We start from the raw sequence: 21,741 nt of genomic DNA on the forward strand, positions 1-21,741 counted from the left end.
GACCTTCATTATCATAATGTGTTGACCGGTTTTTTAAATTATCTATATCTTCCAGTAAAATAAGAATGCTTACTTTGAAAGAAAAACTACAGTATCCTGGTGCTATGGTATAATTAATATATGCTTAGATCTAAGATGTAGGCATTTGTTTATAATAACGTAAGAAATTTAATATGTATAGCCTATTTGAGAGATGATTGGTGACATTAATTAACTGCATTGATTTAGGTAGATGACTTGTGTGTGTGTGTGTGTGTATATATATATATATATATATATATATATATATATATATATATATATATATATATATATATATATATATATATATATATATATATATATATGTTGACTGTAAAGTTAACATTGGGGTTAGCTTGAAGTAGTCTATTATTGATGATAAAACCACAGATCCACAAAACAGTGTTGGTCTGTGATAAAACTGGGAGTTATAAGAGAATGTATGCCATGGTAATGGTATGTATGTTTAGGTTGTTGAATAAAATAGAAAATAAGTACAATTGGATTTTATATGGCTCTAATAATTAGGTTAGCGATATTCTAATGTCAACATTACAGCCGGTGTATATCTTTAATAAATATAGCATATATAACACATAGTATTGTGTAAAAGAAGAGGGTCTTATAATTGCGAGAAAACAAAAGACGAGTAGGTAACGCAACAAATAGGCTAAGTATGAGCGTAAGCAATAACAATTTCCGGTCTTCCATCTATTACATTTTTTTTTATTGAATGTTATAGCTGTTGCAAGTGCATGAATGTTATATTTTTCTGTTTTTTTCTCGTATGCTAAGATCAGTTTATCATGCAGTATATTGTGATAAGTGAACTGCATAGACTTTCATTTATAGTTTTCATTTATATTGTTTATCTTGTTTTTAGATTTTTTATGATCATTTGTCACAGATATGGCTGTAGTTTCATAAAAAAAAAAAACTTTGGTGAAGATGAAGGATGTGAGAATGAAAAGAATATTTCTGCTCTGCCGAGAACCCGACAGGCTACTGTGGCAATCACTAATCCGTCGCAGACTCATAAGCTGAATGTCTGTATTACCACTCAAGTAATAAAAGCATTGTAGACATTTGTTTATATTCCTCAATAAAGGATCCCAATGTCATTCCCACAATTACTAAGTAAAAACTCGACTGTTTAAAGTTTTAAACTAACCGTGCATCTAGTACTATGCGGTGGATGGTTTAGTCTCCTAAGATCGGAATGCAGAAGGTGGCCGGTTTTATGGAAAATCTGGTGCAGCATACATAAAGATCTAACTGAACAACATTGCTGAGGTTAATATTTATATCAGGGCTAAGGAATTTAATGGAGCTAAACTTTTTGTCCCATAATTTCAACTGCTGAAAACAAACAGGAGAATAATATTCAAAACACGTTACTTAATTTACTTTAAGGGTTGTTTTCCTGGACTTGACACATATATATTCTTCAAATATTTCGAGAATCATATAACTACTCCCGTTATTTGTTAAATTTACATTATCGCAGAACGTTGTAAATAAAGTAAGTCTTCAACTTCTTAAGCAAAACTTTATCTCTTCCATCTTGGCCTTTATATCATGTCTCCTGATATCACCATATAAGTGGGAGCTTGTCTTGATACTTGGGGCTACATATTTGAAATCTCTTGAGTCAATATTCGAGGTGCATCGTGGCTTTAATAATTGGATATCAGTCGTAACTAATCTCGTGTCGTCACGATCTCTTGGCTGCACGATAGGTAGCAATTATTAAATATTTTGAACGCCCAGTTATGATAAGTCGGCAATTCATTACCCATATCTTTTAATTCATTCTAGCGTTGATAGTAGGCGGCCAGTATAATTCAATAAACCATTATTCCGTTATTATCGGAATCGGAAATTCCATATCAATATTATATATTCATGAAACAAAATATTCAGTTCTTCCTCCGTTGATTGCCCGGAGCTTTCAAACTTAACCAATAGTTTAGCGCTATAAAAATAACGTTCTTTACTCTTCTACTGTAAACGAATGCATCAATTGACATAATTATGATAAGGTATCTACAAATCAAACTAATACGTATATTATAGTACAATAATCAATTATGCAAATTAATTATAATATAAAACTATTCATTTGTTGGCAGAACTTCTTTATAATCAAAATTAGTAAAAAAAAAAAAAAAAATCATATAAATCTTGGAAGTAAACATTTTGGAGCAGTTTATTACGAAATTGGGGTTATGTAGGTTATTGTTGTTCCATGCAAATGATGGATACGTTTGCAAAGTAATAACCAAGTCAATCTGATAGTCTTAATAATTGGTGTATCAGATAAAAGCTGAAAATCGTATCATTTCAATACTAAAATCCCTTATTTCATAGTAATTTTTAATCCTGAATTTAAACAAAAAATATCCCCAATGTTTTATAATATAACAAGGTCTCTCTCTCTTTATTATATATATATATATATATATATATATATATATATATATATATATATATATATATATATATATATATATATATATATATATATATATATATATATATATATATATATATATATATAGAGAGAGAGAGAGAGAGAGAGAGAGAGAGAGAGAGAGAGAGAGAGAGAGAGAGAGAGAGAGAGAGAGAGAGAGAGAGAGAGAGAGAGAGAGAGAGAGAGAGAGAGAGAGAGTGTGTATAACAATAACTGAGACACATTACTAAGTTACACTCTGTGCGGTGCAATCCTTCCACTCTTCGAACAGCTGATTCACAATAACAACAACAACAATGTCAGAGGAGGGAGAACGGTAATGATTTTATCCTTTTTTGTTTTGTTGAATTATCTTGTTTTAGGCTCTAAATGTTGCAGTGATTGTTAAATGTGTAGCATTGCGTTGGGAATTCAAATTTAGTAGCTTAAAGAATTACGGTAGCCCATAAATAGTATTGATGGTAAGCAAACAAGGTGTGAGAGCAGGCTATTGGTAGGGTACCTACCATATCCCAGGTAATGATGGTCTAGCCTGTTATTAGGCTGCCCTGTGTTTGAAACCTCCTTAATCATTTAGAAATTTTTCTTTTTTGATAGTGTTACTACCCAGAAGTAATTACCAATATTATTATCCAAAGAACTGTTGTTACTAGGTTATGTAATTGTGCCTATCCTGTGGTACATTGTTATAGTTTATGATTATCAGCAGGGGTAGTTTGTAGATCAGCAGAAACATCTGCCTACTAGTACTAGTAGAGATAAGTGGGTTGGGTTGCAGATGCAATAAGGATACCTCTATATAGGAAACGGGTATATGTATAATGACGGCCATGCTCCAAAACGCCCTTATTTTTAACCTTATCACTAAGAATATGGTAGTCTAAGGAGGGTTTCAGGGGACGTTAAGTTAGTTGGTGTTCTATGCACACGGAAGGTCCTGGCTGTCGCTATATTTTCTTACTTAGTATATCCTTAATAAGATTTATTTTTTCACTGATGTGATAATCTATTTCAATCCTTACAATTATGAACTTAACAGTTCACCTCTGTCACCGATTTATTACTTATGTCGTCTTATGGCTTCACCATTTACTCTTTACTACCATTTACTACCCATTCCCCTCCCCGCAAACGCATAACAGAGCGACTGCGAGGAAGGAGGAAGAGGGGCTGCAAGTATTCAAGATTCCAAAGCTGCCTGCCCTTAGAAAGAAACCGACATCCCATCAATCGACGCTACCGAAGTCTTCCTCTTCGGAGATGAATACTACTCTGAGAGACCCTTCAGCTTTGTTTCCTTCAGGGGAACTCTCAGACAGTGCCTTCATCAATAAACAACTGTGGTTCAGAGCCTTGGTCAGGGCGGTGACACAAGCCTCTGGGCCAGGTATGCTATTCCTCACACCTTGTGGAGGCAATGGTGTTACCTGGAAGAGTTTGCCTTATCTTCAGACTCATGGTAAAGAGTGACAGTTTCGTCTCCCCTGAAAAGGAAGAGAAGGGTTCCAGATGTCATCGCGTCATCAAGGGTCAAGCTGACTCCAGTCAGGGCTTCTAGGGTAGAGACTAACCCCACCGTTTCCTCTTCTCCCTGACCTCTTGCTTCCTCGTTACCTCAGCCAAGAGGCACCCGCAGGGAGGAGTCTCTGTCAGAATCTCCCCAGCCGTCCCCGACGGAAGAAGCTCTACGAGACGGCAGTGTCACAGCCTCGGAACCTGTAGAGGTTTCCAGCCTCCCCTCTACGAGCATCCGTCAGAAGGTCATACCATCGAGACCTTTTGAGTTGGAGACCTTTTTCCCTCCTTGGAGGGAGCTGCAAGACTCCAAGACGCTGCAGAAATCCTCGTCTAGAATTTGGAAACCCGCAGAAGGGGTCAGACCATCAGTCAGCCAGCTTGACATCGACCACGATCTACCTCGAGAGAGTTCTTGGTGGTGGATGACGAAGATCATGCTGCCAGTCCCACATCGGAATGTGACCAGAGGGAGTCACAGCATGCCTTTTGGCAGGTTCTGGCTTGTATGAGGGCCCTCACTAGGTTGACAGACCCATAAATGGCTCCTCAAGAGGGCAAAGACGTGGTCTTGGATCGTGTCTTAGGCACTCAGAAGCCCCTGATGTCAAATGCAGCTTTGCCTTGGTCTCGGGGACTGAAGAGTGCCCGGCGTAAGGTTGCCTCTCAGCTCTCTGAGTTCTCTGCATTGTTCCGATCGGGCTCGTCTTCCAAGCTCCTCACACCTCCGGGTATCCAGCTGAGGAGATACTATGAAGTCCTGGACGAGCCCTGCTTGACTCTTCCTTTCCACCATTTGCTAGAGTTGACGAAGGGGGTCTTGCTGGAAAGGCTTTCCAGTCGTCAGGTTGCTTTCTTGGCTGTAGAGATCCTGAACCAAGAGAAGGTAGCGAAGTACGCCATGCAAGCTACTTCGTGGCTGGATCTTTGTTTGGGATCCATAGAGATCCTGGTAAGGAGTGAAGATTTCTCCAAAGAAAGTACCAGGAAGGCTACGGACACCTTCTTACTCTTGGGTACCCGTACCATCAAGTTCCTGGCCCACCAAGTGGAGAACTTATGGGCCAACACCATCCTGAAGTGAAGGGACTTGGTAGCGGAGAGATTCCATCACCAAGTAGGCTCCGGAATTCTTCTCTGGAAGGTTCCTCTTTATTTGAGCTTAAAGACGTCGAGCAGGCTGCGGAGAGATGGAGGAAGTCTAACCAAGACTCCCTCCTCCATAGGGCCCTGACATCTCGGCCCTACAGACCACCAGTTCCTCCGCAAACCAGCCAATCTAAATCTTCAACCAAAAGAGAATGTGTCTAACAAGCCGTTTTCTGCCAAGGACAGGAAAGGCACCAAGTCCTGACATGGAGGGAGACAACCTAGAGGTGGCATTCACGGCTGCAAACGCTAGGGTATGTGTTCCCCCTGCTTGTCCAACAGTGGCGGGATGCCTACAATACTGCTGGAAGAGGTGGATGCAGCTCGGGGCCGAACCCTGGACGATCTCCGTGATTCGTTCAGGATATTGCGTCCTGTTCATTTCATCTCTCCCTCTACTGATCAAGACTCCAGTGTCAAAAAGCTCCTTTGCGATGGGATCAGCAAAGGGGCTGGCCCTTCGGGCAGAAGTCCAGACCATGTTGGAGAAGGGCGCTCTCCAGGAGGTCCTCCACTTCTCCCCGGCTTCTTAAGTCGACTCTTTCTTGTGAAAATGCGTCTGGTGACTGGAGACCAGTCATCAACCTCTTGGCTTTGAACAAGTTTGTCGAATAGATTTCGTTCAGCATGGAGACGGCAGACACAGTCAAACAAGCGGTAAGTCCACATGACTTCAGTGCAAACTGGACCTAAAGGATGCATACTTCCAGATCCCAATCCATTCGTCTTCAAGGAAGTATCTGAGATTCACTTTGGACAAAAAGAAATACCAGTTCAGGGTGCTGTGCTTTAGTTTTTCCACAGCACCCCAGGTCTTCACAAGACTGTTCGCCCTCGTGTCATCTTGGGCTCACAGGCTCGGCATCCATCTCCTACGTTATCTGGATGACTGGCTGATCCCAGCAGTCTCGATGGCAACCCTTTTTTATCACTGAGAAAACTTCTGAGGCTTTGCCAAGATCTGGGGATTATGGTAAACCTTGAGAAGTCATCCTGCTTCCTACTCAAAGACTGGTATACCTAGGAATGATTATCGACACCAACCTGCACAGAGCCTTCCCATCAGATGACAGGGTAGTGAGGCTGAGGAAGGTCGCAAGACCTTTTCTCAGATGAATCCCTTAAAAGAGATCTAGCTAAAATTAGTGCATGGTGCAAATTATGGGGTATGAAGTTGAATCCTAACAAAACTCAAAATATGATTGTAAGTAGGTCAAGGACAGTGGCTCCTCAACATCCGGATCTCAGCATTGATAATGTTTCTTTAACTTTGTATGACTTTTTAAATTTTAGGTGTGATTCTTGACAGTAAATTTACTTTTGAGAAACACATTAGGTCTGTGTCTTCTTCAAAGGCGCAAACAATTGGCTTATTGAGAAAGTCTTTCAAGATTTTCGGTGATCAATCTATGCAGAAGTGTTTTAATTCTTTCATTTTACCATGTTTTGAGTATTGCTCTCCTGTCTAGTCGTCAGCTGCTGATTCTCATCTTAATTTGTTGGACAGAAACTTACGGTCTATTATATTTCTTATTCCTAATTTAGATATTAATCTTTGACACCGTCGTTCAGTTAGTTCATTATGCATGTTGCATAAGATTTTTCATAATTCTGATCATCCTTTACATTCAGATCTTCCTGGACAGCTCCATTCTGTTCGTAATACTAAGCAGGCAGTTAATTCTAATAGTCAGGCCTTCTCCATCATGAGGCTCAATACTACACAGTATTCTAGAAGATTTATTCCAGCTGTGACCAAGTTGTGGAATGATCTTCCTAATTGGGTAGTTCAATCAGTAGAACTTCAAAAGTTCAAAGTTGTAGAAAATGTTTCTATGTTGAACAGACTGATATAAGTCTTTTTATAGTTTATATATGACATACGGTATCAGTTTTGATGATGTTACTGTTTTTAGATTAATTTATTATTAATTTTTTCTCATTGTTTATTTATTTCCTTATTTTCCTTTCGCTTTTTTTCTCCGTTGGAGCCCTTGGGCTTATAGCATCTTTCTTTTCCAAGTAGGGTTGTAGCTTGGATAGTAATAGTAATGTTGATAATAATAATAATAATAATAATAATGAGAAGAGCTCCCTGCCCAGAAGTGGCTATGTCTCCTCAGACACTTATTATCTCTGACCTGTCTAGTTCCCAATTGCCGCCTGAGGATACGATCCCTCCAGTGGCAGCTAAAGTCCAACTGGAATCAGACCTTTGATTCCCCGGACATTCTTATTCCCCATGGGACCAAAGGAACGGACGGACCTCGAGTGGTAGGGGGCAGACGAGAATCTGCTGAAGGGTGTCGATCTTCTTGTCCTTCCCCCGGACTTGATGCTGCTTTCCGACGCATCAAAAGAAGGGTAGGGGTCCCACGTGCTGCACCACACGACCTCAGGCCTTTGGTCAGAGTTCAAAAAGTACCTTCTCATAAATCTCTTAAGGTGAAGGCTGTCTACTTGGCCCTTCAAAAGTTCCTTCAGTTCCTGACGGGTCTGTCAGTGGTTGTGATGAACGGCAACACCACAGTACTGTAGTGGCTTACATATCAAAAAGCAAGGAGGTACTTTTTTACAGCCCCTATCCCATCTGGTAGTAGAGATACTGAGATGGGCAGAAGTCCACTTGGTCTTACTATAAGCTCGCTTTATTCCCAGCAAAAGGAATGTGTTCGCCAACAACCTGAGCAGAGCAACTCAGATAGTGGGTTCCGAATGGTCTTTTGATCATCTAGTAGCGAACAAAGTCCTGACTTTGTGGGGTTTTCTGACTATGGATCTGTTTGCAACTTCCCCGAACTACAGGCTCCCGTTATACTGTTTTCCAGTTCCGGACCCTAAGGCTCTCTATCAAAATGCATTCTAACAATGGTGCGACATCGATATTTACGCCTTTTCCCTGTTCTGTCTGATGAGAAGAGTACTCAACAAGGCCAGAACATCGGTCAGTCTCTCAATGACCTCCATAGCTCCGCTATGGCATCACATGGAATGGTTCCCAGACCTGCAACACCTGTTTGAGCTTCCGAGAGAACCTTCTCCCGACACGATCTACTCAGACAACCACATATCAACATTTACCTCAAAGCCGTAGCTTCACTATGTCTTCACGCCTGGAGACTATCCAGCTTCTCCTAACTCAGAGAGGATTTTCACAACAAATTACGAAGAGGACGTCTAGGTATCTGCGAAGATTGTCAGCCTAACTCTACCAGGCGAAGTGGAATGTCTTCTGTGGTTTGTGTTGATGAAGGGGTATCTCTCCACTCGATGCCACTATTCCAGCAACAGCGGAGTTCCTCGTGTATTTTCGAGGGGTTAAATGCGCCTCTCAGTTTCATCGGTAAAAGGCTATCACTGTTTTGAGTCTCGCCATTAAACTGAAAGGAGTGGACATTTCATCATCGTTAGAACTTTCCCTCCTCATATGGAGTTACAAATGTCCTCAGTCAGAAGTGAGACCTCCTCTTTGAAACGTGGTTCGGGTTCTTCGGTCCCTATAGAGACCTCCCTACGAACCATTACGCCAGGCAACAGATTGCCACCTCACATGGAAGACGCTGTTCTTACTCGCCTTGGCTTCAGCCAAACGAGTCGGCGAACTTCATTGTCTCTCATATGACATCGCCCATTCAAGGGGATGGGAAGAGATAAGCTTCAGCCTCGTCCCTGAGTTTGTTGCCAAGACTCAGAATCCAGGGGTATTGGATCCTAGATTTGATTCCTTCCGGGTAACGAGTCTCCGCTCTGTAACCAACGTTCCAGATCATCTGTTATTATGCCCAGTGAGGAGTTTGATGTGCTACCTCGAGAACTACAGCAGCTCATCCCTGCGTTCCTTCGCTCTTTGTCAGCACTGGGAGAAATAAGAGGAGGATAACAAAGAACACTATTTCTGCTTGGATTCGCTGGGTCATTGACCATGCACTGTATCCAGATCCTCCTCCAACACGTTGGCCCAGAGCGCACAGTGTTAGGGGCATAGCTATGTTCCTGGCCTTCAAAAGAAACTACTCTGTGATGCAGGTTCTACAAGTGGGTGTATGGAAGCGTCAAACGACTTTCACCTCTCTCATTACCTGCAAGACGTGACTCACTGGAGAGGCGATGGTCCTGTGGTGGCTGCACAACAGGTGGTTTAGTACCTTAAGCTCCTTAGGACAAGTAGCAGAAGGTTGAGGGCACTGGTTATCTGGTTTAAGTCTGAGCGAATGAAAAGGAAAGACTGGCTCTCTTCTTTTCTTCATCCTCACCTTTCTTGGGGAAATCAGCATCCTGGGTCCTCTGCACAAGCTGGCCTTAGCTGGCCTCAACCACTGCAGGTAAACCATTGCTCCTTTGTGTAACGTAGTATTGTTTCAATACTGTAACGTTCCTATACCCTGGTTAGGTGATATTGGCAATGTCTTGGTCAACTCCGTTAATTCATATAGATTTGGAATAACTAGTAACTTTACAGTCACATTGCTAGTATCTCAACACACAGCTTGTGTAGGCCGCATTCCATGCTTAGCAAGGTTTAGCGAGGTGTTAGGGTTTCCTTATTTTTGTACTAACCTACATATAAAAGGATTGGCAGGGACATCCACCCTCTTAATGTGTGAGTCAACCCCTTTAAATAGTGTTGGTTTGTATTCCAGTTACGAAACAAAAGACAAAATTAGAAGTAATTTGTATTTTTCCTAACGATACAAACCTGTAGCTATTTATACAAACTTACCCACCAACCCTGTACCCCTTTGAAGTCCTACCTCCGAGCAAAGTGAAGCACAGTCACAGGTGTGTTAGAGATAGGTAACTACTTTCCCGCTAAGTATTGGGATGGGTAGTTAATACTCACTAAATTCTAATGGCTCTTCCTATCAGCTTTGCCAAAAGTAATACCCCTTTAAATAGCTACAGGTTTGTATCCTTAGGAAAATTACTTCCAAATTTGTCATTTTATCAGGAAAATTCCAATTTTCAATATTAAACTTACCCGATAATCATGTAGCTGTCAACTCCGTTGCCCGACAGAATTCTACGGGAGGGATACGCCAGCTATCACTATACTAGAAGGGGATGTACTCACAAGCGCCACCTGTGGCCAGGTACTACAGTACTTGTTGTTGACGCCACCTCACTTTTTCCTCTGTCGTGCTTCCGGCAAGACGTTCTTGGATACGCTTATGATTTTGGAGTATTGTTCACGGTTTGGTGAAGTATTTCTCTAAAATTTGCAGCTATTCGCTATACTAGAAACTTCTATATTAGCTTAGTTAGCTTTTGGAATTAATTTAATTATGGTGACGAAGAGAGTATGAACTCTCTTTCACCTTTAAATGGCCGACCCTTCCCTTAGACGGAAGTGTTGGTGTCTAAGAGAGTATAGACTCTCTTTCTTAATTTTGCTTAACAAAAGTTATAGATTTATTTTATATCTCTCCGCCTTTTATAGGCCTCTTCGATTAACTTCCTTTTATTATAAACTTATTAAAATTAATTTTTATATTTGTTTATATTCGACCTTTCCTAATAGTAGGCGGTCTTTTCTTGGTACCGAAGTTAATTAACATTGAGCCCGTCATTTCGGTTTTACCTGTTAACATATTATGCTATTTTAATGTTTTTGAAAGAATTTCTTTGATAGTCTCGTACTGTTTTCAAAGTTGAACTAACGTTTTGTTTTGTCTCTGCAGTTGTTGACGTTCAGAACGTTCAACTTGCGCTCTATCGTCACGATAGAGAGAGAATTTTCACGGTGTCACGTTGCAGTAAGAGTAACCGTGTCTAGCGTTTTGTTCATTCTTTCTTAACTTAATGGTTTTAATTCTAATAAATTGGGAAATATTTCAGTTTTTTCCTTTAACAATAATATGTTTTAACGATATATATGATTGGGCTCTTCTCTCAGGTTCTAAGTCAAGAGAGAGAGAGAGAGAGAGAGAGAGAGAGAGAGAGAGAGAGAGAGAGAGAGAGAGAGAGAGAGAGAGAGAGAGAGATAGAGACGGAGGGAGAAAGAGGAGGATAAACGTTTCGTTCAAGCGAGTAACGTTGTTATCGTTTTTGCTCTTCTCCCTAGTCTCTTTAGGGGAAGAAGGTAAACGTTTCTAGAGTTTTATTCTTGTTCTCAAGCTTTATGCGGTGAGAGATTTTAAACGTAGTTTATTTGATCTAGTGTTTAGTCTCTTTCCAGCCACTGAATTATTTATCTTTCATTAGATTTTTCTGTTACATTGTAATTCTGTTTTCGCAATTACTAACTTTTGAGAAAGGATAGAATTGCGTGTTTCAGGTACAAACCACTTAAAGTTTCGAGTTCAGTGAAATAAGTGCAAACAGAAAATCAAAAGTGATAAGTGATTAGCGCAAAGTGTGTCAGTGTTGTGCGTGAGGGTACTTCTGTGCGTGCCAGTCGTCCTCCCAGTCCGGGACCTCTTGCAAGCTCCCAAGCCCAGGAGAGAAGCAATGTCGAAGGGCAAAAGGGTTCGGCAGGCCTTGATCGGCGCACAGAAGTATCCTCGGTGGTTGCGGGCGTGTCTTTCAGAGACCGTCACTCCCACCCGCAGACGATTGAGCCCTTAATTTGCTCGTCTGCAGAAGAAATTTCGGGGAGAAAACGCTGGTCTCAGGTCTCAAGACCTCTTAAACGTAAAGTCCAGACCTATGCCAGACGTACTAAGTTAGAGTTCAACAACCCGGATGCAGTCATTGGGTTAGCTCTGACTCTCCTCAGTCATCAGGTGACTGCACACCTCCTAAAAGGAGTAAGGTGCTGCCGCAACAGATCTCTTCTGTTAAGGCTTCGCCTCAGCAGACCTTAGTGTCTGCCGACCCCAAGTTGACTCTACTGCAGTCCATGCAGTCACAACTTGCGGTCCTGATGCGTGAGTGTCAGGCGGAGAAGGTTACACCTTCTCCTGCGATCGCTCCGCCTGACCGCAGTCCTGTCTGCCAGGCGTACGATGTTGAGGCTCCTCAGGATACCTTACCACGTACTGAGTTGCCAGTTTCCAGCGGTGTGCAGCTACCTCCGCCTTCCTTAAGGCAACCTCAGCAATGGGAACAGGAAGCTTTTACCTTACTTCCTCCGCTTCCACTTGCGGTTCCACCAGTGAGGCAACACTCTCTTGAGGTACAACAACCTCTCCCATCCATGAGGCAGGCTCCTCAGCTCTCGCTGCAGCGACCTCATCCCTCCTCAAGGCGAGAACCTCAACACCTTAGCCTTGCGCCTCAGGAACCTCAACTCGCGAGACAATTACTGCGTTCTGCGCAACCACTTCCTGAACGCTCGCAGCTCACACCTCAGGAACCTCAACTCGTTCCTCAGGAACCTGCTACTGCGCATCCATCAACCTTACAGCAAGCGCAACTGTTGAGGCAGCAACCTCATGCTATGAGTCAGCCACCTCAACGCATGCATCTGCTACTTTCTCCTCAACTTGAGAAATAACAAATGACAATAATAACACCTCATTACTTTCATAACTTGCAGTATGCCTACACAAACATTATGATAATGGAGGTTATTTGTCTTACTTATATAAAAATATATATGTATTCCTTGCAATATATTTTTAACAATATCGCAGAATATGGCAAAAATATCTTCAAAACAAAAATGAATCATGAGTTATGAATGTAAGGTAAATATTATGTTGATATTAAAACCCCATGCAAGCATGCATGAAGCACTCTAGCACTGGTCATGGAATTTCTGAGAAATGTTTAACGCCATGCAACACGCTCTGCTTACCTTACAGCATGCTCTACATACAGCATGCTCTGCATACAGCATGCTCTGCATACAGCATGCTCTGCATACAACATGCTCTGCATACAGCATGCTCTGCATTCAGCATGCTCTGCATACAACATGCTCTGCATACAGCATGCTCTGCATACAACATGCTCTGCATACAGCATGCTCTGCATTCAGCATGCTCTGCATACAACATGCTCTGCATACAACATGCTCTGCATACAGCATGCTCTGCATACAACATGCTCTACATACAGCATGCTCTGCATACAGCATGCTCTGCATACAACATGCTCTGCATACCTTACCGCATGCTTCTCAGTCATACATCTTTGGTTGTTGCCAACTCACTAGACTGTCAAGCAGTTTCATAATGTTGCCTTCTAGTCTGCTGCTTTTGCACCATTGAAACCCTCACTGAGAGAACTTAACTTTTCTCGGATATGGTCCCTGTAGATGAGAAAGTGCTTTTCTCCCTCCTTCTGATATTCCCTTGAGGACTCTGTCATTTGGAGAGGAGCCTTTAGCTGCGTAGCCTCCTTTGGACTTTTATTTAAGCATAACATGCTTCCAGGGAAGGTAATGGTTCCACTTCAGTCACTAACCCCGTCTGTTACCACACCTGCTCCCATAGACCTTGAGCTGTGTTGCAAGACATGCAGTCCAAGCTTAGTCCTTGTTAAAGGATTTTTTGTTTACGGAGTCAGTGTGTCACTGGGAAGACGTTCAACAACCAGCAGAAGTGACTTGTTGTGACGCAGTGCGGCAACCTCAGCAACCCGATAAGGAGTTGTCTGTACGACCCAGACAGTCTAGACAGCTTCGGGTTGTCACTGTACTTCCTCGCTTCCCCATGGTTGACAGTTCACAGACTGTGCAGCAGTACCATGATCTTGTGTCCGGCTCCGTCAGACGACTGGCTTTTAAGAGCTCCCACAAGTCGTCGCTGTCTGGAGATTCTCAGATGGACTATGGATCTGACCAAGGAACTGGGCCTCCTGGTCAATTTTGAGGAGTCTCAGCTCATCCCATCCCAGACCATTGTCTCCCTGGGTATGGATCTTCAGAGTCGAGCTTTTCGGGCTTTTACGTCGGCCCCAAGGATCTTCCAAGCCCTAGAATGCATCCAGAGCATGCTGAGAAGGAACCGATGCTCAGTCAGGTAGTGGATGAGTCTAACAGGGACACTTTCATCGCTGGCCCTGTTCATCGTGTTAGGGAGAATCCACCTCCCCCCCTTCAGTATCATCTAGCTGCTCACTGGATAAAGGACATGACGCTAGAGACGGTCTCAGTTCCTGTTTCCGAAGAGAGGAGGTCTTCTCTCGCGTGGTGTAAGAACAGCTTTCTTCTCAAGGAAGTCTACCTTTGGCTGTTCAGAAACCCGACCGCCGTCTCCTCTCGGACACATCAGACACGGGCTGGGGTGCGACTTTGGACGGACAGGAATGATCGAGAACATGGAATCAGGAGCAAAGGACACTTCACATCAATTGCAGGAGTTGTTGGCGGTTCTTCTGGCCTTGATAAACTTCAAGTCCCTCCAGCTTAACAAAGTGGTGGAGGTGGACTCTGACAACACCACAGCCCTGGCTTACACCTTCAAGCAGGGAGGGACTCTTTCGTGAAGTTGTTCTAGATCGCAAGGGACCTCCTCATCTGGTCTAAAGATCGAAAGCTCACGCTGGTAACGAGGTTCATTCAGGGCGGTATGAATGTCATGGCAGATCACCTCAGCCGGAAGGGTCAGGTCATCCCCACAGAGTGGACCCTTCACAAGAATGTTTGCAGCAGACTTTGGGCCCTGTGGGGTCAGCCAACCATAGATCTGTTCGCTACCTCGATAACCTAGAGACTCCTATTGTATTGTTCTCCGATTCCAGACCCAGCAGCAGTTCACGTGGATGCTTTTCTGCTGGATTGGTTCCATCTCGACCTGTATGCATTCCCGCCGTTCAAGATTGTCAACAGGGTACTTCAGAAGTTCTCCTCTCGCAAAGGGACACGGCTGACGTTGGTTGGCTCCGCTCTGGCCCGCGAGAGAATGGTTCTTAGAGGTACTGCAATGGCTGGTCGACATTCCCAGGACTCTTCCTCTAGGAGTGAACCTTCTACGTCTACCACACGTAAAGAAGGTACACCCGAACCTCCACGCTCTTCGTCTGACTGCCTTCAGACTTTCGAAAGACTCTCAAGAGCTAGGGGCTTTTCGAAGGAGGCAGCCAGAGCGATTGCCAAAGCAAGGAGAACATCCACTCTCAGAATCTATCAGTCTCAAGGGGAAGTCTTCCGTAGCTGGTACAAGACCAATGCAGTTTCCTCAACCAGTACCACTGTAACCCAGATTGCTAACTTCCTGTTATATCTAAGGAAAGTAAGATCCCTTTCAGCTCCTACGATCAAGGGTTACAGAAGTATGTTGGCAGCGGTTTTCCGCCACAGAGGCTTGGATCTTTCCACCAACAAAGATCTACAGGACCTCCCTAGGTCTTTTGAGACCTCAAAGGAACGTCGGTTGTCCACTCCAGGCTGGAATCTAGACGTTGTCCTAAGGTTCCTTATGTCATCAAGATTTGAACCTCTCCAATCAGCCTCTTTTTAGGACCTCACATTAAAAACTCTTTTCCTCGTGTGCTTGACAACAGCTAAAAGAGTAAGTGAGATCCACGCCTTCAGCAGGATCATTGTTTTCACATCTGAAACGGCTACATGTTCCTTGCAGCTCGGTTTTTGCTAAACAAGCTTCCTTCACGTCCTTGGCCTAAGTCGTTCGAGATCCCAAGCCTGTCCAACTTGGTGGGGAATGAACTGGAGAGAGTACTTTGCCCAGTTAGAGCTCTTAGGTACTATCTAAAAAGGTCTTAACCTTTACAAGGACAATCAGAAGCCTTATAGTGTGCTATCAAGAAACCTTCTTTTCCAAGTTCTAAGAACTCAGTTTCTTACTATTCAGGCTTCTGATTAGAGAAACACATTCTCATCTGAAGGAAGAAGACCTTGCTTTGCTGAAGGTAAGGACACATGAAGTGGGAGCTGTGGCTACTTCAGTGGCCTTCAAACAGAGCCATTCTCTGCAGAGTGTTATGGATGCAACCTATTGGAGAAGCAAGTCAGTGTTCGCATCATTCTATCTCAAAGATGTCCAGTCTCTTTACGAGTACTGCTACACCCTGGGACCATTCGTAGCAACGAATGCAGTAGTAGGCGAGGGCTCAGCCACTACATTCCCATAATCCCATAACCTTTTAACCTTTCTCTTGAATACTTTTTATGGGTTGTACGGTCGGCTAAGAAGCCTTCCACATCCTTGTTGATTTGGCGGGTGGTCAATTCTTTCTTGAGAAGCGCCGAGGTTAAAGGTTGTGATGAGGTCCTTTAGTATGGGTTGCAGCCCTGTATACTTTAGCACCTTTGAGTTGATTCAGCCTTCCAAGAGGAACGCTGCGCTCAGTAAGGAAGACGATCTTATTAAAGGCAGAGTAACGGTTCAAGTCGACTTCCTTACCAGGTACTTATTATTTCATTGTTATTGTGGATAACTGATTATATGAAATACGGGATACTTAGCTATCCTTTAGTCTTGTACACTGGTTTTTCACCCACCCCCCTGGGTGTGAATCAGCTACATGATTATCGGGTAAGTTTAATATTGAAAAATGTTATTTTCATTAGTAAAATAAATTTTTGAATATACTTACCCGATAATCATGATTTAATTGACCCACCCTTCCTCCCCATAGAGAACCAGTGGACCGAGGAAAAAGTGAGGTGGCGTCAACAACAAGTACTGTAGTACTTGGCCACAGGTGGCGCTTGTGAGTACACCCCCTTCTAGTATAGTGATAGCTGGCGTATCCCTCCCGTAGAATTCTGTCGGGCAACGGAGTTGACAGCTACATGATTATCGGGTAAGTATATTCAAAAATTTATTTTACTAATGAAAATAACATTTTTCATACAAACTTTGCATCACTGTCAGCTGATTGCACAGAACTCTTTGATGCCATGGCATGCTTGTTGAGAACCCATGATATTAAGGGTACAAAATCAACATTGAGGACATTTTAAAAGCCTTAAGAATTACAACTTCGATAGGTAAAACATTAATATTAAGGATGGAGGGTTAACCTTATTTGCATGCTAAAATAATTCTAAGGTAAAATGACTGCTCAGGAACCTGCCTTATTTGTTAAATTCCACCAACATCAACTCTACGTGCAGCTGACATGATGGACCTGCGTCCTATATAGTGGAATACATGTATTGTAATGGAGATTTTGGGGAGACTGGATGCTTCTGTAATGAGGGAAGACATGAGATACCTAGAAAGCTCCAAGCACGTTAGGACTTCTCTTTTTCCATGTTATCAAAATAGAAAAGACTTCTTGATAGTCATACAAGGTGTAAGAAGTTTGCAGTAAGGCCTTTGCATATGGTCAAGATGTGTTCCAAGTGGCTTCTTTAGTCCATTATCCAGCTTATAACCCTCAACTGCCTAATCTCCATGGTTTTCAATTTGATGGTTTTTCTAACATTAATGATCTAACCTACATATATATAAATTTTCAATATTAATCTTACCCGATAATCATGTAGCTGTCAACTCCGTTGCCCGACAGAATTCTACGGAAGGGATACGCCAGCGATCACTATACTAGAAGGGGGTGTACTCCCCAGCGCCACCTGTGGCCAGGTACTGCAGTACTTCTTGTTGACACCACCTCAATTTTTCCTCTGTCGTGCTTCCGGCAAGACATACATGGATATGCTTATAATTTTGGAGTCTTGTTCACGGTTTTTGGTGAAGTATTGCTCTAAGATTTCAGCTTTTGCTATACTGGAAACTTGTCTATTAGCTTAGATAGCTTTTATATTGATTTGATTAATGGTTAACGATCTTTTGCTTTAATTGGAATCCCCCTTGACTGTTCTTTGATTCAAGATGTCTGACCTTTCTCAAGCTCCTCCCCAAAGACGATGTAGGACTTGTATTAGGCGTATTCCGAAGGCCTCGGTTGATCCTCACACCGTTTGTTCCGACTGTAGGGGAAAATCCTGTCAGTTGGAAGATCGATGTGAGGAATGCGCCGGACTTTCGGAACTTGATTTTGTTCGATTCCTAAAGTATACCACTAAGTTAGAGAGAGAGAGAGTTAGGAGGAGTTCGGCTCGCTCTTCGCTTTATTCCTCACCCCATGATCCTCAACCTTTTCCTCCCCCTGTAGTGGCTACCCCCGAACCTACTTTTTGTGCTCAGCCTGATATGTCTGATGTTTTACGTGCCATTCAGGCTTTAGGTGATAAAGTGGAGTCGGTAGTGAGTGACCACAAGTTCCTCTTGGCGGACGTCAAGGAACTTGAAGTGAAAAGTGCAGTGGGAAGTGGTAGTGCCAGTGCTGTGCCGAGTGCTAGTGTCAGTGTCAGTGTTGTGCGTGAGGGTACTTCTGTGCGTGCCAGTCGTCCTCCCAGTCCGGGACCTCTTGCAAGCTCCCAAGCCCAGGGGAGAAGCAATGTCGAAGGGCAAAAGGGTTCGGCAGGCCTTGATCGGCGCACAGAAGTATCCTCGGTGGTTGCGGGCGTATCTTACGGAGATCGTCACTTCCACTCTCAGACGATTGAGCCTTTAATTTCCTCGTCTGCAGTAGCTTTTTCGGGGAGAAAACGCTGGACTCAGGTCTCAAGACCTCTTAAGCGTAAAGTCCAAACCTCACGAGTTCAACAGCCCGGATGTAGTCATTGGGCTAGCTCTGACTCGCCGCAGTCATCAGGTGACTGCACACCTCCTAAGAGAGGTAAGGCGATGCCTCAACAGACCTCAACTTCTGTTAAGGCTTTGCCTCAACAGACCTCATCGTCTGTTGATCCCAAGATGGCTTTGCTGCAGTCCATGCAGTCGCAGCTTGCGGTCTTAATGAGTGAGTTTCAGGCAGAGAAGGTTACACCTCCGCCTGCGAGCGCTCCTCCTCCTCTCCGCAGTCCAGTCTGCCAGACGTACGAAGTTGAGGTTCCTCAAGCTACCTCCATGCGTGAGCTACCGCGTTGGGAGTTGCCAGATACCAGCGTTGTGCAGCAACCTCCACCTTCCTTAAGGCAGGAACCTCTTACCACGCGGCAACCTCCTCAACAATGGGGACAGGAGTCTTATGCCTTACAATCTCCTCTACCTTTGAGACAAGAGTTTCTTGCAGTAAGACCATCCTCGAGGCAGCAACCTCTTGAGGTACGACAACCTCTACCATCCTTGAGGCAGCCACCTCAGCTCTCGCAGCTGACACCTCAACTCTCGAGGCAAGCACCTCAAGAACCTCAACTTGTGAGACAGGAGCCGCGTTCTGCGCAGCCGCCACCTCAACTCTCGCAGCTCACACCTCAAGAACCTCAACTCGTGAGACTGGAATCTCTTACTGCGCAACCACCTCAACCCTTGAAGCAAGCGCAACTCTTGAGACAGGAACCTCATGCAAGGAGTCAGCCACCTCAACGCATGCATCTACCACCTTCTCCTCTACTTGACCAGTCTTTGCAGCCTGAACCTCAGGTTTTACTTCAGTCGCCTCTCACCACACTTGCTCCTCAAACCTCCGCAGTACCTCCTTCATCCCAGCCTCATGACTTTGTCATTAACAGCCCTCATCCTCTTCAACAGAGACTTGAGGATGAGACCGCAAGTGTTTATGCACCCGCTTGTCAGGATTCTGCTGTTCAGCATACCGCTGTAACTTTACCTCTCGCTTACCAACACTCAGGTGATGAGGTTTCGGAGGAGGAAGCTGCGCACCTAGATGATCCCTCTTCGGACGTGGAGGAGCCCAAGTCGTTACCACCCTCCATTGACTTTCGCAAGGTCCTGGCTCTTTTCAGAGAGGTTTACCCGAATCATTTTGTTTCTGCTACCCCTCGCTCTCCTCCTTCAGAGTTTTCTCTAGGCATGCAAACTGTTAAGTCGGCCTACACTAAGCTCGTCTTTGCTAGATCCTCTAAGAGAGCTTTAAGAATGTTAGGGGATTGGTTACAGTCCAAACAGCAACTAGGGAAGACTTCATTTATGTTTCCTCCTACTAAGCTGACTTCTAAGGCGGGCGTATGGTATGCCACAGGAGAGGAACCAGGCTTGGGAATCCCTGCCTCTGCCCAGGCTGACTTCTCAAGTTTGGTTGACTCTCCACGTAGATCGGCTATGAGGCGCTCTAAGGTCTGCTGGACCTTTTCCGACTTAGACCACTTCTTAAAGGGTGTCTTTCGCGCCTTTGAGATTTTCAATTTTCTCGACTGGTGCCTGGGGGCCTTGAGCAAGAAGACTGCCCCTGCTGACAAGGACTCGGCCATGCTTATAATGTCCTGTATGGATAAAGCAATTCGCGATGGGTCCGGCGAACTTGCCTCCATGTTTGTTTCGGGAGTACTCAAGAAAAGGGAACAACTGTGCACTTTCCTTTCCACTGGTATCACCTCTTGTCAAAGGTCTCAGTTACTTTTTGCTCCGCTTTCTAAGTTCCTGTTTCCTGAGGAGCTTATCAAGGAATTGTCTGCGGCCCTTATTCAGAAGGACACTCATGACCTTGTGGCCTCTTCAGCTCGTAAGGCTAAGGTTGCTCTTTCGGTTCCTAGAACTTACCGCACCCCAGTGGCCGATACTCCTGCTACAAGATTTATTCCGCCCTTTCGTGGCAGAGCCCCCAGCCGAGGAAGTACCCGTCCAGACGCTTTCAGGGGCAGGTCTAAGAAAGGTCCCAAGCCTTCGAAAGGCAAACACTGACTCTCCTCCTCTCCAGACAGCAGTAGGAGCCAGACTCAAGATCTTCTGGCAAGCTTGGGAAAGAAGAGGTGCAGACGCCCAGTCTGTCAAGTGGCTAAGGGAGGGTTACAGGATACCATTCTGCCGCAATCCCCCTTTGACCACTTCTCCCATCAACCTCTCTCCCAACTACAAGGAAAAGGACAAGAGGCTAGCGTTACACCAGGAGGTGTCGCTCCTGTTACAGAAGAAGGCAGTGGTGATAGTCCGGGACCATCAATCCCCGGGCTTCTACAACCGTCTCTTTCTGGTGGCCAAGAAGACAGGAGGTTGGAGACCGGTGCTGGACGTCAGTGCGCTCAATGCTTATGTCACCAAGCAGACGTTCACTATGGAGACGACGAAGTCGGTCCTAGCAGCGGTCAGGCAGGAGGACTGGATGATCTCGTTGGATCTGAAAGACGCTTACTTTCACGTTCCTATTCATCCAGACTCCCAACCTTTCCTGAGATTCGTTTTTGGAAAGGTTGTGTACCAATTCCAAGCCCTGTGTTTTGGCCTAAGCACAGCGCCTATGGTGTTTACGCGTCTGATGAGGAATATTGCAAAATTCCTCCACTTAGCGGACATCAGAGCCTCCCTTTATTTAGACGACTGGCTGTTAAGAGCCCCCACAAGTCGTCGCTGTCTGGAGAGTCTCAACTGGACTTTGGACTTGATCAAGGAACTGGGTCTTTTGGTCAACTTAGAAAAGTCCCAGCTTATTCCCTCCCAATCCATCGTTTACCTGGGAATGGAGATTCGGAGTCAAGCTTTTCGGGCTTTTCCGTCGGCCCCAAGAATCAGCCAAGCCCTAGAGTGCATTCTGAGCATGCTGAAGAGGAACAGTTGCTCGGTGAGACAGTGGATGAGTCTAACAGGGACCCTGTCATCGTTAGCCCTGTTCATCGAGTTAGGGAGACTCCACCTCCGCCCTCTCCAATTCCATCTAGCAGCTCACTGGGACAAGGATTTGACGCTCGAAGCGGTCTCTATTCCTGTCACCAAAGAGATGAAGACTACTCTCATGTGGTGGAAGACCAACATCCTTCTCAAGGAGGGTCT

At 44.2% G+C, this 21,741-nt stretch overlaps 1 protein-coding gene across 2 annotated transcripts in view; it reads left to right on the top strand.

The window, feature by feature from the left end:
• Positions 1 to 2,687: 2,687 nt before the first annotated feature.
• The window catches only part of Pmi (Transmembrane protein Pmi), a 78,056-nt gene continuing 59,002 nt past the window's right edge, over positions 2,688 to 21,741 (top strand). For both annotated transcript variants that reach the window (XR_011046660.1, XM_068388312.1), the window contains exon 1: positions 2,688 to 2,810. Coding sequence is in view for 1 of the 2 variants with exons in the window: in XM_068388312.1 (XP_068244413.1) it covers positions 2,791 to 2,810 (20 nt within the window). In the remaining variant the exon portion in view is untranslated. The remainder of the gene's footprint in view (positions 2,811 to 21,741) is intronic.

The sequence above is a fragment of the Palaemon carinicauda genome, chromosome 15 (assembly GCF_036898095.1).
Source record: "Palaemon carinicauda isolate YSFRI2023 chromosome 15, ASM3689809v2, whole genome shotgun sequence".
In the NCBI taxonomy this organism is placed as follows: domain Eukaryota; kingdom Metazoa; phylum Arthropoda; class Malacostraca; order Decapoda; family Palaemonidae; genus Palaemon; species Palaemon carinicauda.